Source organism: Schistocerca nitens, chromosome 6, assembly GCF_023898315.1.
Source record: "Schistocerca nitens isolate TAMUIC-IGC-003100 chromosome 6, iqSchNite1.1, whole genome shotgun sequence".
NCBI classification, from domain to species: Eukaryota; Metazoa; Arthropoda; class Insecta; order Orthoptera; family Acrididae; genus Schistocerca; species Schistocerca nitens.
In genome coordinates, this window is record NC_064619.1 from 335,223,117 (window position 1) to 335,240,622 (window position 17,506).

A 17,506-nucleotide genomic window follows, 5' to 3' on the forward strand; every position below is an offset into this window, starting at 1 on the left:
ATTTTCATGTATGTTTCCGGTTTCTGGACGTCCTTCACATGGATTCATCATCAGGTGATGTAAATTGTTTTTTTAAATTCACCCATTCATCCCGTAACTGTTCAGACTGACGAAGGAGTCTCCTTAAAAATCTTCACCAATTTTATATATTCCTTCGTTGGAGCTACGTAGTTCGAAAAAATGTAAACACGATACAATGTGCCATTATTTTTTATTTGAATGAAACACAACTGAAATACTCTAAAATAGCTGTAAACAATATCAGTGCAGAGGTCAATTTGCCAAAGGACTTACGTTAATGAGCTAAACGTGCCAACATGAATCAAAATTTCACTGACATCAATGCCATCTCTATGCCGGAGCAAGAACTTTTCTCCTGGCTCTTGTAAATACAGGAAATATTGCTTCATATGATGGAAGACACAGCAATAGTGAATACAGATGGTGAAGCTGAAAATGGACTTAATAAATAAGACGAATTTTTTTTCACAATTTGCATTTCTTTACGGTCATTCGGTCGCGGTGAGGCAGAATGCATTACTGTGAAATGGATATCCTGTAACTGCAATCAAAGGTCGCGGCTACAGTCATTACTTGTATCTTTTCTTTGCTTTAATAGATTATTTTACACGAGTGCGCTTTGAATATCTTTTTGCTGTGTATTGATGAGTTCAGTTTTCCGTATCACGTTGATGAGAACTGTTGATTTATTAATATGCAGAAGGTTCTTCAAATTCTTTAAGTTTTTTATGCCGTTGGAAATGCTCGATAAGGGAGCAGTAGTGTATCGCGACCTATGTCTTATATGGTAATAATATAAGTCTACGCTCTGTCATACATGCAACTCAACGAAACCCCTTAGGCTTTTGCCGTTACTGCATCGCAAATATATTTTTCGGATTCTGCCAAAATATACTGCCATGCATATTAAATGCTTCCTTTCTGCTTTTTAGCAACATAAATATATCCGGAATTTCACACCCAATCGCCGTGTGGTGTAGCACTGAACTGTCCAGGGCTAAAAATCGCATATTACTGAAACTGTTTTACACTATTTCTACGTTAATGAAAATACTTGAACTTACTTTCATGTAATGAGGTGTGCTTCATTTTACGCCTGTAGTGCATCGAACTAATATTGTATATAATCTTTAAGTATCAAAGATGAGCAGTGATGGATAGAATGAAAATTAAATGCAGAAATCAGCTTCTGTACAACACCAAGTCAAGTGACGAAGGAAGACATTAAAAATACGTAATGTAGAGCTGACAAGCTTTAAAAATGAAACCTTTGTTAGTAGGATCCACATCGATACCATTCAGGTATGATAAATGTTATCGAAAGTAGTTTTGAGTTGTTATAAAAGCTCAAAATATGATCCAGATCCTGCTGCAATGTTTATGTGATGTTTTCATTCAAAAGGTGGATCAGAGAGAGAATTCTGTTTCAGAATTCTATACCTCATCGTGTGTTGCAGAAGAAGTGTATGATGCTACGGACACCTTTCACCTGTATCGAAGTGTTCAGCTCATCGTGTGGCGTTTGCTTGTTTCCAAGAGATGGCAAAGTTTACCTTGTTTAACTCTGTGGCCGGAGGCCTTTCCATTGGAAAGTCGTCAGTTAGCCCTCCGAAAAACAATTTTTTTCACAAAATTGACCATTATCGTCATAGTAAGCAGCAATTACAAGACGAAAGTGCCAAAAATTAACGACTCAGTTATTTGAAGGAGGTGGTTTCATTTTGGAATAAAATTTTTAAATGTTTCACAAAATTAACTTTTATTATCACAGAAAGCAACGAATACAGGAAAAAATTGACAAAAGTAGACAATCCATTTTTTCGAGCTGTGTTTTCTCTTTGGAACCAGTGGAACATCCAGTTTTAAACCACCCATTTCACGAGATGTGTTTGAAAGCCATTCTGCATTTTTCCTAGAGACAGTCCCGTATCTCGAAAGTTCCATGAACTCAAAACGCCTGAAACACATTATAGCCCTAAATAATAAGCAAATATTTCCCTAACATTTAATACATTTATATAAAAAATACATGCGGCTTCAGTGGATAAATTCGAAACCACTCACAACAACGTTAGGAGAAACTCAAATTTACGTTACAATAACTTGAGGTATACCTACTTTCAATGTCAACGATTTGATCGCAAGAAGAAACCACACCATCCCCTACAATCACGTGGCACAATCTCGGCGCCGACTGTTGCTTTGGCTGCTACAATGCACTACATTCGTAGAAATATCCAAGTTTACCGCTAAATGTCTGTCTTGCACTAGCATGAGTGAGTTATTCGAAAGTCACTGGTACTTTAAAAAAAATAAAATAAAAAAAATCGGTAAATACGATGATGCAACAGCCAGTCAGTGCTTGGGTTTCATGGCCGCTGTATGACAGCAGCAAGTCAGCGAACGGTTTCTATAGACGGTGCCGTACAGAGCTAGTTATGTATGTAGATAGTTCACCCATCCCGGGAATAGAGAAACACGATGATTTTTGCCTGCTGTCGATGTTGGCAAAATAAACGTCTACCCATTCCTGAGAAAGAGGGGTCTTAGTAGAAGGGCAGACAAACAGTGCGATAATAAATGAAAAAAATTCGAGTGATATAGTTACAAATTCTGAAGGTGGCAGGGGTAAAATACAGGGAGCGAAAGGCTATATACAATTTGTATAGAAACCAAATTGCAGTTATAAGAGTTGAGGGGCATGAAAGGGAAGCAGTGGTTGGGAAGGGAGTGAGACAGGGTTGTAGCCTCTCCCCGATGTTATTCAATCTGTATATTGAGCAAGCAGTGAAGGAAACGAAAGAAAAATTCGGAGTAGGTATTAAAATCCATGGAGAAGAAATAAAAACTTTGAGGTTCACCGATGACATTGTAATTCTGTCAGAGACAGCAAAGGACTTGGAAGAGCAGTTGAACGGAATGGATAGTGTCTTGAAAGGAGGATATAAGATGAACATCAACAAAAGCAAAACAAGGATAATGGAATGTAGTCGAATTAAGTCGCGTGATGTTGAGGGAATAAGATTAGGAAATGAGACACTTAAAGTGGTAAAGGAGTTTTGCTATTTGGGGAGCAAAATAACTGATGATGGTCGAAGTAGAGAGGATATAAAATGTAGACTGGCAATGGCAAGGAAAGCATTTCTGAGGAAGAGAAATTTAACATCGAGTATAGGTTTAAGTGTCAGGAAGTCGTTTCTGAAAGTATTTGTATGGAGTGCAGCTATGTATGGATGTGAAACATGGACGATAGATAGTTTGGACAAGGAGAGAATAGAAGCTTTCGAAATGTGGTGCTACAGAAGAATGCTAAAGATTAGATGGGTAGATCACATAACTAATGAGGAGGTACTGAATAGGATTTGGGAGAAGAGGAGTTTGTGGCACAACTTGACTAGAAGAAGGGATCGGTTGGTAGGACATGTTCTGAGGCATCATGGGGTCACCAATTTAGTATTGGAGGGCAGCGTGGAGGGTAAAAATCGTAGAGGGAGACCAAGAGATGAATACACTAAGCAGATTCAAAAGGATGTAGGTTGCAGTAGGTACTGGGAGAAGAAGAAGCTTGCACAGGATAGAGTAGCACGGAGAGCTGCATCAAACCAGTCTCAGGACTGAAGACCATAACAACAACAACATAGTTACATATTTACAGTGTTTGGATTATTCCTCTTGCTGTTCTGTGAAACCTTGCTTCTTGTCAAAATTCATGATTCTAATCCAACGGGAAGTACCCTACAGATTTTATGAGTGGGTTTGCGAGTATCAAAATACACTCCTGGAAATTGAAATAAGAACACCGTGAATTCATTGTCCCAGGAAGGGGAAACTTTATTGACACATTCCTGGGGTCAGATACATCACATGATCACACTGACAGAACCACAGGCACATAGACACAGGCAACAGAGCATGCACAATGTCGGCACTAGTACAGTGTATATCCACCTTTCGCAGCAATGCAGGCTGCTATTCTCCCATGGAGACGATCGTAGAGATGCTGGATGTAGTCCTGTGGAACGGCTTGCCATGCCATTTCCACCTGGCGCCTCAGTTGGACCAGCGTTCGTGCTGGACGTGCAGACCGCGTGAGACGACGCTTCATCCAGTCCCAAACATGCTCAATGGGGGACAGATCCGGAGATCTTGCTGGCCAGGGTAGTTGACTTACACCTTCTAGAGCACGTTGGGTGGCACGGGATACATGCGGACGTGCATTGTCCTGTTGGAACAGCAAGTTCCCTTGCCGGTCTAGGAATGGTAGAACGATGGGTTCGATGACGGTTTGGATGTACCGTGCACTATTCAGTGTCCCCTCGACGATCACCAGTGGTGTACGGCCAGTGTAGGAGATCGCTCCCCACACCATGATGCCGGGTGTTGGCCCTGTGTGCCTCGGTCGTATGCAGTCCTGATTGTGGCGCTCACCTGCACGGCGCCAAACACGCATACGACCATCATTGGCACCAAGGCAGAAGCGACTCTCATTGCTGAAGACGACACGTCTCCATTCGTCCCTCCATTCACGCCTGTCGCGACACCACTGCAGGCGGGCTGCACGATGTTGGGGCGTGAGCGGAAGACGGCCTAACGGTGTGCGGGACCGTAGCCCAGCTTCATGGAGACGGTTGCGAATGGTCCTCGCCGATACCCCAGGAGCAACAGTGTCTCTAATTTGCTGGGAAGTGGCGGTGCGGTCCCCTACGGCACTCCGTAGGATCCTACGGTCTTGGCGTGCATCCGTGCGTCGCTGCGGTCCGGTCCCAGGTCGACGGGCACGTGCACCTTCCGCCGACCACTGGCGACAACATCGATGTACTGTGGAGACCTCACGCCCCACGTGTTGAGCAATTCGGCGGTAGGTCCACCCGGCCTCTCGCATGCCCACTATACGCCCTCGCTCAAAGTCCGTCAACTGCACATACGGTTCACGTCCACGCTGTCGCGGCATGCTACCAGTGTTAAAGACTGCGATGGAGCTCCGTATGCCACGGCAAACTGGCTGACACTGACGGCGGCGGTGCACAAATGCTGCGCAGCTAGCGCCATTCGACGGCCAACACCGCGGTTCCTGGTGTGTCCGCTGTGCCGTGCGTGTGATCATTGCTTGTACAGCCCTCTCGCAGTGTCCGGAGCAAGTATGGTGGGTCTGACACACCGGTGTCAATGTGTTCTTTTTTCCATTTCCAGGAGTGTGTGTGTCATAACAGGCCGTATCTCTTGACTGCACTGACTTCGAAGCTTCAATTTTTTATACCGCTAAGCAACGATAGACCTTAGTATGCGATGTAAATCTCAACGTGATATGTCAACCCCTTCCTGATAGTCGGGGATCTTAACAGACTGACATACAGTCACCTTCAGATAAGAGAAGACAAACTTTTCTTTGTTGTGTGATAATATTACAAATTTACAGGTTTCGGATTTTTTACTTTGGTTGTATTGTGAAACCTTGCTTCTTACCGAATTCTGTGATTCTAGTTCAACGGGAGGTAACGTATAGGTTTTGATGAGTAACCTATAGGTTTTAATGAGTGAATTTGCGAGTATCAAAATATATGATGTAAATGGCCATATCTTTTGATTGCATCAACACAGAAGCTTCAATTTTTAGAGCACCAAGGGACCGTAGACCTTAATATGCGAGATAAGTTTCATTTTGACACGTCTACCACTTCCTAACGAAAAGGTTTTCTAGCAGTCCGAGAGACAGACGAACGGCAGAGTAATTCAATATGGATTGAGTTTTATCGATTGTCATACGGAACCCTAAAAATTAATGAAATGCCATTGGTACTCATAAGGTTAAACTAAGGGAAGGTATTCGTATGTACCTTCTGTCTTTGAATGATGTAAATTTTGAGGTATGGGTCATACAGTGCGATCTAAAAGTCGAGCACAAGATAAAAAAAATGTCTGCAAATAGGAGCTGTACTGCAGTCGTTCGATGAGTCACCGCAAGATAGCACCACAGATATTACCAACAAAACACGACTATACTAACGTAAGGGGGTAGAAGACCAATTATGTCTATAGTATTTTTAAGCATTTTGCCTGTTAAAATGTCGTTTTCCCAGGAGCAGCTACACGTAGTTGCATTGATGAATAGTCATTCGTATGCGCTTGCTGTAGAGGTATTTCGTAGATTATGTCCAGATGCCACAGTGCCCAAAAAGTCAAAAATAGCGTGATTAATCACAGGTTTCCGGGAAAGCGTATCAGAAACAAGGGAACATGGAGAAAGCCTACTCTGACGGATACTAGAGAAGCTGAGGTGATGGATGTGAGGCTGCGTTCGCCTTCAGAAAGTTTCAGGTTATCTGTCCAATCTTAGGTTTCGTATAGTAAGTCCTCAGAATCCTATAAAGATGTTAAAGTTTCGTGCATATCATGTTCACAGTGGGCAGGATCTGAAAGTGCCGGATAAAGAAAAGCATCTTTTGTCATTTTCTGACAGCCATGAAATCGCAGTAGTGGCCTCGTCTTCTTCACTGATGAGGCCTGGTTTCACTTTAGTAGATACGTGAATAGTCACCGAAAATCTACATGTGTTTCACGTCCTCGCCCAGGACAGGACAGAACAACAGGGTAATTAATCAAAGATTGCGGTGAGGTAAACAGAATTATCCAGTTGATATGTAAGAATGAGAAATTTCCAGAGGAATGGAAATATGCCCGATATACAAGAAGAGACGCAAAATGCAGTGTAGTAAATACAGAGGTATCGGCTTGTTGGATGTAATGTCAAAGATATATACACAGTCTGTCCGTCGATTTTCAGCGTGCATACGACAGTAATCACAGGAGTAGCCTAGACAAGGCACTGCGTGACTTCAGAACTCCTGAGAAAGTAGTGAGGATGCTACAAACTTGTATGGATGGGTCAAGGGCAGCAGTGTGTTTCAGAAGGGTCACGTCAGGAACGTTCGAGACTGATACAGATCTCACACAAGAGGACGCTCTCTCGTGTGTTCTGTTCAGTGTAATGTTATAGAAAGTAATGAGGCAGTATAAGCAACAGGAATGGCCTGGAGTACAGATGAATGGTAATTTCGATTGTCTCGCATAAGCAGATGATGTAGTACTGCTAAGTGAATCAGAACATGAGTTTAAAGAAACGTACCAATAAATGGACAACTACGCACGGGAGATTGGGCTAGAGATGTATCAAGATAAAACGGGTCTCGCATAAGCAGATGTAGTACTACTAAGTGAATCACAACATGAGTTTAAAGAAACGTACCAGTAAATGGACAACTACGCTCGGGAGATTGGGCTAGAGATGTATCAAGACAAAATGGAGTTCATGTAACTAGGAAGAAGACAAAACTAGGAAGAATTTTTTGAGATAGATGGCACGACGTTTAAAAGAGTACACGAATTCAAATACTTGGGATCTTGGTTTACCAGCAACAACAGGATAGAAAGGGACATCAAACAAAGAACAGCAATGGAAATGAAATTCTTGTATTCCGTCCGGGAGACGCTCAGCTCAAAATCAATATCAGCAAACACTAAGGTGGAAATATATAACATAGTGATATGACCAGCAGTCATTTACGATTCAGAAACCTTGGGCATGACGAAACAAAAGACGTAAAAATTATTGCTGTTTCAAATAAGAGTAATGAGGAAGATATAGAGACCATTATTCGAAAAAACAGGACGGAGAAGAAAGAAGAATGAGGAAATATTCCTTTTGATGCAACAACCAACGTACTACAGAAGCTGAAGGGCAAGAGAATACAGTGGGCAGGCTGTGTAGCCCGTATGCCAGCCGAAAGATGGGTGACGAAAGCACTTGTGGGAAAAGTAAACCCTAGACGCTCCATACGACGACCAAGGCGGCGTATCCCTGACAACTGAAGACCCCAAGAAGAATCGAGCACAACACAGAAACGAGCGGAGGCAGCTAGTGAAAGCAGTACATGGTCTGAAGGGCCTGTGACTACTGGATATGTATGCATGTATGCTTCATGAAAACATCGTGACCTGTCGGGGGTATTGGAGTTTGGTGTTTCGCATCGCGTCGTTGAATAACCCCCCCTCCCCTGCCCGCCCCCTACCACCACACACACACACACACACACACACACACACACACACACTGAAGGAACTTTAACATAACAACAGAGCGTAACAATCAGTGTCAGTGTGCTCCTGAAAGTTGTAATAAACATAATAAAATAATGTTTGTGAATACGTTACTTAACAGAGATATGATTCTGAGCATATTTTATAAACAATGTGTGTGAAGTTATAAAATAAAATACATATTTTAAGCATACATATACACTTAATTAACTGTTGATGTGCGCTGCATTTCGATCATCCTGCAGTATTTTAACTGTTTTGTGTCGTATTTTCTAAGGCAGAGACTGGGGACCAGCCCACCATTTACCTAAGCTAGCGTGGAAAGCATTCACTCAGGCTGACGTGTGAACCAGGCCAGTGATCGTAATTCTGTCGGACTTCTTGAAGCGGTATTGTTCGTACACTGCATTTAAGCGCTTCCGACTCGTAATACAAGATATCGTTATACGTGAAATAATTCGCTCACACAATGTCCGATTGTATTAAAGTATGCATTCGAACAGTGTCTTATGTCACTACTCACACTTCCTTATTCCTCTCTATACCTTCTCAGGAAAATTGACGAATGAAAGCGTGATTGCTTGGACTGTAGAAAAGACAGAACCAACCAAGGATGAGTAGAGGTTGATGGAAGGTAAATCTATGGACAAGGTTGAGCAAAGAGGTTTGCAGAGTTTTCACAACGTATCGATAATTTAGAGGGCGTCAGGTAGTTCCGCCTGTGGAAGACGTTGTTCCCGGGGTGCAACATTTTACGCACTGTGCAGCTGGAGCGCACAGCGTGGTATGGTAAGAGAACTACGTTAAAAATGAGCTCTATTATCTTGGATCACACTCGAAACATGTTAGTTAAAGTTAACATATAGAAGGAAATGTTCTAACACCTGGTGATTTGCGTGTTTTTGACAATTTAAATGATTGTAATTGTGTAGCTACGACAGAGTGTGGTGCTGTTTCTCAGCGTGGCACTTTTGTGTTTGGAAATCAGTAGTTAAAACTTCTTTAGTTAACAGAGCAGATACAATGATTCGTTTCTATGTATGGCTTCACAAATTTTATTTGGCTTCGATGATCTTTTGTTTGCATGATAGTGTTGAGTGCATTTCGAGCTGAACGCATAAAGGAACCTTAAGCTATAAAATTTCAAAGTATTATGGAGTATTACCAACTGATAATAATTGTTACAAATGTTAGAAGATTAATCAGAGTAACCTGCGGGGTGCTATTTTAACATTTGTGGCTTTTCCTTGTGACTCCGAGATGTATAACGGTTAGCATCCCTATTGGTAATGGAGACTGACTATGAGAAATCCCTGTATTTCGGTAAGAGTATTTGCTGGAACACTTATAGGCTCGGATATAGGTAGACTTTTGATAATTTTACGGTATCATTTTGTTAATTTGGGATCTTCCTCTTTGCATTTGCTTTACAACTACAGCTTTCGCGCAAACTTACAGAGCCACTTCTCAGCAGTCTGTAGTCATTAGTGTGTGTTCTTTATTGATGTTCAGTCACTGACAAGGAAAATATGATGATTATTTTCATGTTTTCTTTGTAATGGGTGGTGGTACCACATGGTCTGCAACGTGTGGCTATGTATGCTTTGTGCACTGTACAGAGGTTCTGGATGCAATACTACTTCAGTGGAAATCGCAATCATTAGAGATTGGCTATTCAGTCATTATTGTATGGTGAATTGTGTCAATTACATTCGGTAGGTCGCTACAGTAAATTCTGTAACAGCATCACGCAAATTTAACCGTAAGTTTGACCATTTCAGTTAGCTATATTTAGCCTAAATTACGAGTGTGATCTTATAGCCACTTCGTGTTTGAATAATTTCTTTGAAGTGATTACTAAAGTTATATTTCGTTCAGTTCCTTGCTGAAGTAATCAAGAGTACTTTTCCACTGACTAACGCCTTCCTTAATCCTTCAACTAGAAAGATAGCTTTCAAGTGCAGTTACGTTGTTATGAGACCTGATAGTCAGAACAGTAGTCTGCTGGTCTCCGATGCTTAGTCTTCCCACTACCAGTAATATTAAGGTCGTAGTAGTTAACAGAGAGAGTATCTAGCACGCCAGTGAGATCTGTATGTCGTGAGACGAGATAGTTTCCATTACATGAAGCCTTCCGCTACCTAACAGTGTTACGACCTTCTAATGGCCCTAGAGACAAAGATTAATCCCAACTGAAAATTAATGCATGCAGCTTTGCTGATGTAAAAGTCCCAATCTGAATAGGAGATGAAACTATTATATGGTGGTCAATTTGAGAAATAAATTCTGTACAGCAACATCCCTGTGTTGCTCTTGATATGAAGGAAACCTTCGTACATTCCCAGTCAAAGTAAATTCCCAATAACTGATTGTACCTGATTCAAGAGGGTAATTAAGCACCTGAAGGAAATGAAGTTGTGAATGCTAAAGAATCGTAAGTCTAGGGAAAACAGTTTATGGACAAAACGAATCTCTATCCCCCTATATTGATTGTGATGGCTTATGACAGTGTCAAGGGATGTTATCCACTGTACATTATTTCAATTAATCTGGGTGATGAAAGTTAATTAATATTATTTATTTAATTAATTGGGACATAGCTGGAGAGACACCCTGTTGTCACTTCATAGCAAGCAGAGGCAGGTAGCTTGAAGCTATAACCTTCAAAACTAATAAGAAATGGGACAGCCAAGCTGCCATAGTAGGTACGAATAAAGCTGACTCGATAACAGCAAATGATAAAATCAAACAACTAATGGTGAGTTTGCACCCGTATAGCGATTAAAACACTTTTGCTACAGGACTTCTTCGTGTTTACAGTCCTGATACTTCTCTGGGGACGGGGCGAAATAACGCTAGTTCTGCGGACAGAATTATTTCGAAATTTATTACAGTTTATGTGAAAAGTTGAATGAAATGAATTTTTTGACACAGTGCGAGATTTCAAGCATGTAGCATTATCATTCCCAGTACAACAAAGTGATAACCTCTTTGTTTTGTTGCAGGCATGCGTTTCGGGTTGATGCAGGTGAAGACGGCAATAGTACATCTGCTGTCAAAATTTGACATTCTGCCCGTCGGAGACAAGCAGTCTAAGCTACGCATGGCTCCCAACACTGTGGTGCTGACACCGATCGGAGGGATCCACCTGAGGTTGGAGCCGCGAAAAGTGCCTGCCTGCTGAAGATCTCCAACTGCTGCGAACAGCTCTGCAGAAACCTCACACACACTCTGTTCACATGAAAAGCTTCATGGAACATGGACACCACTACATCAATTACACTGTGATGCTTCAGATTGTTGATAGTGACAAATTTCCTACTGATACAGTTGGTCTCACAACAGATGTCACCGTTTCTGTACTGTGCATAGTGTTCATCAACACTGATATCACTGTCAAGTTGGACACGTATCTATTCATAGAAACTCTTGTATAGCAATGCCTATCGCTTCCTTACCTTGTTGTTTCTGTATGTCAGGAAGAAGAATTCAAGTCGAAACGTAGTATATTTACATACCTGCTGTCTCTTCATTCTGCTGTTTGGAACTAAACACGTTTGGTACGTTTCCTGTTGTGTACTGCTGTAGACATTAATATTGCCTGTGTTATAGCTCTGACCGTGTTGTGCTTCTACAACTAATTAAAATGAACCTCAAGAGGAAATCGACAACTTTTTATTTTAGACGGATGTAATAAACCAAGGCCCATTTCAGTGTATACGAACATGCCTACGGAATCTGCCGTTCAACAAGACAAGGATTTGGTTAAAATCTACTAAAAATAAAACACACACACACACATATATATATATATATGAAACACACACACACACACACACACACACACACACACATATATATATATATATATATATATATATATATATATATATATTCACAGTTACAAATATAATGCATTACATGTAACTGTGAAACTGTCACAGCAAAATATTTACCTGCCTATCATTTCGTTAATCGCCATAGGTATTGTGATATTTGCATTCAGCTGAGACACTGAGCGAAATTCGAAAAAGTTTATAATAAAAAATAGGGGTCCTATGATTTTGAATTTGGTGCATAGTATTACATAATGTGTTCACTTGGGTGGGAGTCTCTACCACCAACGCCAAGAAAACCGATTTGATGTAGCACACTTATTTGCGATCGCACGTGCTAACAAAAAAGTCAAATGAAATGTCCACAACATTCCTTCTATTTCATATGTGGTTAGAGATACTGAAAGGGGATCTAGGAAAATGCTAACACGCAAACAGGAGAGTATATTGCCATATGGTTAGTATGCACACTTCATTATGTACATGTTATTCCATTAACTAGAGACTTTTTCTATGAAAGAATGTAATTTGGAAGGGTCATGGATAGCTGGTGAAATGAGGAATGCTGTGGGTTTTTGTGCAGCATAAGTGAAGCCATTACCCGTTTATTTTTGTACCGATGACGTGTTTTTCATAATCTGTCGACCTTGCCCTTGCTTTCCTTCTGTTCACCACTTGACAAACTTGATAAACTACGGTTTCAGAATTCATTCTCAATTGCGTCTGCACAGCGTGTTAGTGAGGTGACATTGTGTAAGCTCTGCCGTGTTATGGCAAAAAAAAAAGAAGCGAACTTCAACATACACTGCTGGAAATGGAAAAAAGAACACATTGACACCGGTGTGTCAGACCCACCATACTTGCTCCGGACACTGCGAGAGGGTTGTACAAGCAATGATCACACGCACGGCACAGCGGACACACCAGGAACCGCGGTGTTGGCCGTCGAATGGCGCTAGCTGCGCAGCAGTTGTGCACCGCCGCCGTCAGTGTCAGCCAGTTTGCCGTGGCATACGGAGCTCCATCGCAGTCTTTAACACTGGTAGCATGCCGCGACAGCGTGGACGTGAACCGTATGTGCAGTTGACGGACTTTGAGCGAGGACGTATAGTGGGCATGCGGGAGGCCGGGTGGACGTACCGCCGAATTGCTCAACACGTGGGGCGTGAGGTCTCCACAGTACATCGATGTTGTCGCCAGTGGTCGGCGGAAGGTGCACGTGCCCGTCGACCTGGGACCGGACCGCAGCGACGCACGGATGCACGCCAAGACCGTAGGATCCTACGCAGTGCCGTAGGGGACCGCACCGCCACTTCCCAGCAAATTAGGGACACTGTTGCTCCTGGGGTATCGGCGAGGACCATTCGCAACCGTATCCATGAAGCTGGGCTACGGTCCCGCACACCGTTAGGCCGTCTTCCGCTCACGCCCCAACATCGTGCAGCCCACCTCCAGTGGTGTCGCGACAGGCGTGAATGGAGGGACGAATGGAGACGTGTCGTCTTCGGCGATGAGAGTCGCTTCTGCCTTGGTGCCAATGATGGTCGTATGCGTGTTTGGCGCCGTGCAGGTGAGCGCCACAATCAGGACTGCATACGACCGAGGCACACAGGGCCAACACCCGGCATCATGGTGTGGGGAGCGATCTCCTACACTGGCCGTACACCACTGGTGATCGTCGAGGGGACACTGAATAGTGCACGGTACATCCAAACCGTCATCGGACCCATCGTTCTACCATTCCTAGACCGGCAAGGGAACTTGCTGTTCCAACAGGACAATGCACGTCCGCATGTATCCCGTGCCACCCAACGTGCTCTAGAAGGTGTAAGTCAACTACCCTGGCCAGCAAGATCTCCGGATCTGTCCCCCATTGAGCATGTTTGGGACCGGATGAAGCGTCGTCTCACGCGGTCTGCACGTCCAGCACGAACGCTGGTCCAACTGAGGCGCCAGGTGGAAATGGCATGGCAAGCCGTTCCACAGGACTACATCCAGCATCTCTACGATCGTCTCCATGGGAGAATAGCAGCCTGCATTGCTGCGAAAGGTGGATATACACTGTACTAGTGCCGACATTGTGCATGCTCTGTTGCCTGTGTCTATGTGCCTGTGGTTCTGTCAGTGTGATCATGTGATGTATCTGACCCCAGGAATGTGTCAATAAAGTTTCCCCTTCCTGGGACAATGAATTCACGGTGTTCTTATTTCAATTTCCAGGAGTGTAGTAGCAAGAGAAATGTAGGTTTCATTCAAAATTCACCATTCATGACAGTTGTCTGAAACTTGCAGATGTTTAATAAGTCATGAGAAAATAAATCAATACTTTTTTTTGCGTTTTCAGCGGAATTACTTCTAGGTAATTGACCAAGTCAGAGGTGACAGTAGAGCTTTTTGAATGGTCACGAGGGAAGGGTGGGCCTGAAGGGGCTACACTTACTATTTACGAAAATATGGGAGCATAGGCTTCGGTTTAGAACGGGTCCTCCCCTCCAGTGCTCAGCATTTCCCCTACAGCGCCTGCCTGCAGCGGCCACCACTGTCGCTCTCGCCACGAGTGATCTGCCGACTGCGCATCTTCCAGCCACATTATTCTGAGCGCAGCCTACGTGCTGGGTGCGGTGTAGAGCACTACGCAGCGCTATAGTAGGCTGGCCAGAAAGGGACTTCCAACGAAAAATGTTACTGCAGCGGTACCAATGCGACAGAGATAGCCGATTCTTTTCAAACCAATTAACCTTTGCAACCAAATGAAAAGAAGTGCAAGTAGTACCCTGTGTATTCCCTCCTCGGTATCTCTGCAGATAACTCGCATCTGTCAACATATTTTGTACTGAGAGTGTAGACCATGCGAGGGGCCCTGGTTTTGCTCTTCTGCATCACGGCAGAACACAGAGATTCTAAGGCTGTCCACCCCCTGGTGTCTTCTGCAGTTGTCCCTGTATAAATGCAGCATACGTAGGACGTTGACCTGTCTTTCTTAATGTGAGGCTGAAAGAAACTTACTATCGAGTGGATTAATGCTCTCAATGTTACTAAATGAGAAAGATATAAATAAGTATGGTAGTACCTTTCAACGAACGCACCAATCGCCGGCCGAAGTGGCCGTGCGGTTCTAGGCGCTGCAGTCTGGAACCGCGAGACCGCTACGGTCACAGGTTCGAATCCTGCCTCGGGCATGGATGTGTGTGATGTCCTTAGGTTAGTTGGGTTTAACTAGTTCTAAGTTCTAGGGGACTAATGACCTCAGAAGTTGAGTCCCATAGTGGTCAGAGCCATTTGAGCCATTTTTGAACGCACCAATCACGTAACAGACAAAGCCACAAACTGCTAAATGTTCGTCTACAGTGAGACACATTACACAGCTCAGATACTTAACAGTGATGACCTTTGTTCACAGGAAACTTTATACAACTAACCATAATATACGAAAGTAAACTTCTTATGTACACTCTCTGCTCGCCATTGATCACAGAGATGAGATGACTGAATTGCACAACGGATCGCAAAGAACACGTTAAATATGTGGCCTACCGCCGACGCACCGTGTTGTGCAACCGTACAAACAGGACACGCTCCCTTAATTCTGGCCGAAACTCGTCTACTACAGTCCACCCGAAGGATTCGCTCAGCGCGCATTGTTGGCATGTGGTGGTGGTGGTTAGTGTTTAACGTCCCGTCGACAACGAGGTCATTAGAGACGGAGCGCAAGCTCGGGTTACGGAAGGATTGGGAAGGAAATCGGCCGTGAGACGGGATTGAACCGTCGTCCTCCCGAATGCGAGTCCAGTGTTGTTGGCATGTCGAAGGTGCAAGTACTGCTTGCTTCGTATGCATTACACACATTGAAGTTAATTTAATGATAATGAAAAGAAGAGATGAGGTGAGATGCATACTAACTTTCATTTATTAACATTTCTTTGAAAAAAAATCACGCACCACGAAGGAATTATACACTACTGGCCATTAAAATTGCTCCACCACGAAGATGACGTGCTACAGACGCGAAATTTAACCGACAGGAAGAAGATGCTGTGATATGCAAATGATTAGCTTTTCAGAGCACTCGCCACAAGGTTGGCGCCAGTGGTGACACCTACAACGTGCTGACATGAGGAAAGTTTCCAACCGATTTCTCATACACAAACACCAGTTGACCGGCGTTGCCTGGTGAAACGTTGTTGTGATGCCTCTTGTAAGGAGGAGAAATGCGTACCATCAAGTTTCCGACTTTGATAAAGGTCGAATTGTAGCCTATCGCGATTGCGGTTTATCGTATCCCCGACACTGCTGCTCGCGCTGGTCGAGAACCAATGACTGTTAGCAGAATATGGACTCGGTGGGTTCAGGAGGGTAATACGGAACGCCGTGCTGGATCCCAACGGCCTCGTATCACTAGCAGTCGAGATGACAGGCATCTTATCCGCAAGACTGTAACGGATCGTGCAGCCACGTCTCGCTCCCTGAGTCAACAGATGGGGACGTTTGCAAGACAACAACCATCTGCACGAGCAGTTCGACGACGTTTTTAGCAGCATGGATTATCAGCTCGGAGACCATGATTGCGGTTACCCTTGACGCTGCATCACAGACAGAAGCGCCTGCGATGGTGTACTCAACGACGAACCTGGGTGCACGAATGGCAAAACGTCATTTTTTCGGATGAATCCAGGTTCTGTTTACAGCATCATGATGGTCGCATCCGTGTTTGGCGACATCGCAGTGAACGCACATTGAAAGCGTGTATTCGTCATCGCCATACTGGCGTATCACCCGGCGTGATGGTATGGGGTGCCATTGGTTACACGTCTCGGTCTCCTCTTGTTCGCATTGATGGCACTTTGAACAGTGGACATTTCAGATGTGTTACGACCCGTGGCCCCACCCTTCATTCGATCCCTGCGAAACCCTACTTTTCAGCAGGATAATGCACGACCGCATGTTGCAGGTCCTGTACAGGTCTTTCTGGATACAGAAAATGTTCGACTTCTGTCCTGGCCAGCACATTCTCCAGATCTCTCAGCAATTGAAAACGTCTGGTACAATGGTGGCCGAGCAACTGGCTCGTCACAAGACGCCAATCACTACTCTTGATGAACTGTGGTATCGTGTTGAAGCTGCACGGGCAGCTGTACCTGTACACGCCATCCAAGCTCTGTTTGACGCAATGCCCAGGCTTATGAAGGCCGTTATTACGGCCAGGGGTGGTTGGTCTGGGTACTGATTTTTCAGGATCTATGCACCCAAATTGCGTGAAAATGTAATCACATGTCAGTTCTAGTATAACATATCTGTCCAATGAATACCCGTTTATCATCTGAATTTCTTCTTGGTGTAGCAATTTTAATGACCAGTAGTGTATGAATGGGACAGAAGTTCGTAGATGTGATGTACAGACAAACAAACCATTACGATTTCAGAAAAATTGGATGATTTGTTCAAGAGAAAGAGCTTCACTAACTGAGCAAGTCAATAACGCTTTGGTCCACCTCTTGCCCTTGTGCACGCAGTTATTTGGCTTGGCATTAATCGAAGGAGATTTTGGAAGTCCTGAG

The 17,506-nt window shown here is 43.7% G+C and overlaps 1 protein-coding gene across 1 annotated transcript in view; it reads left to right on the plus strand.

Annotated features, from left to right (window-relative positions):
- Positions 1-11,779, plus strand: part of LOC126262411 (cytochrome P450 6k1-like) — a 53,100-nt gene extending 41,321 nt beyond the window's left edge. The window contains exon 5 of the mRNA XM_049959037.1: positions 11,121-11,779. Within this exon, the coding sequence (XP_049814994.1) occupies positions 11,121-11,299 (179 nt within the window). The 3' untranslated portion in view covers positions 11,300-11,779. The remainder of the gene's footprint in view (positions 1-11,120) is intronic.
- Positions 11,780-17,506: the final 5,727 nt, after the last annotated feature.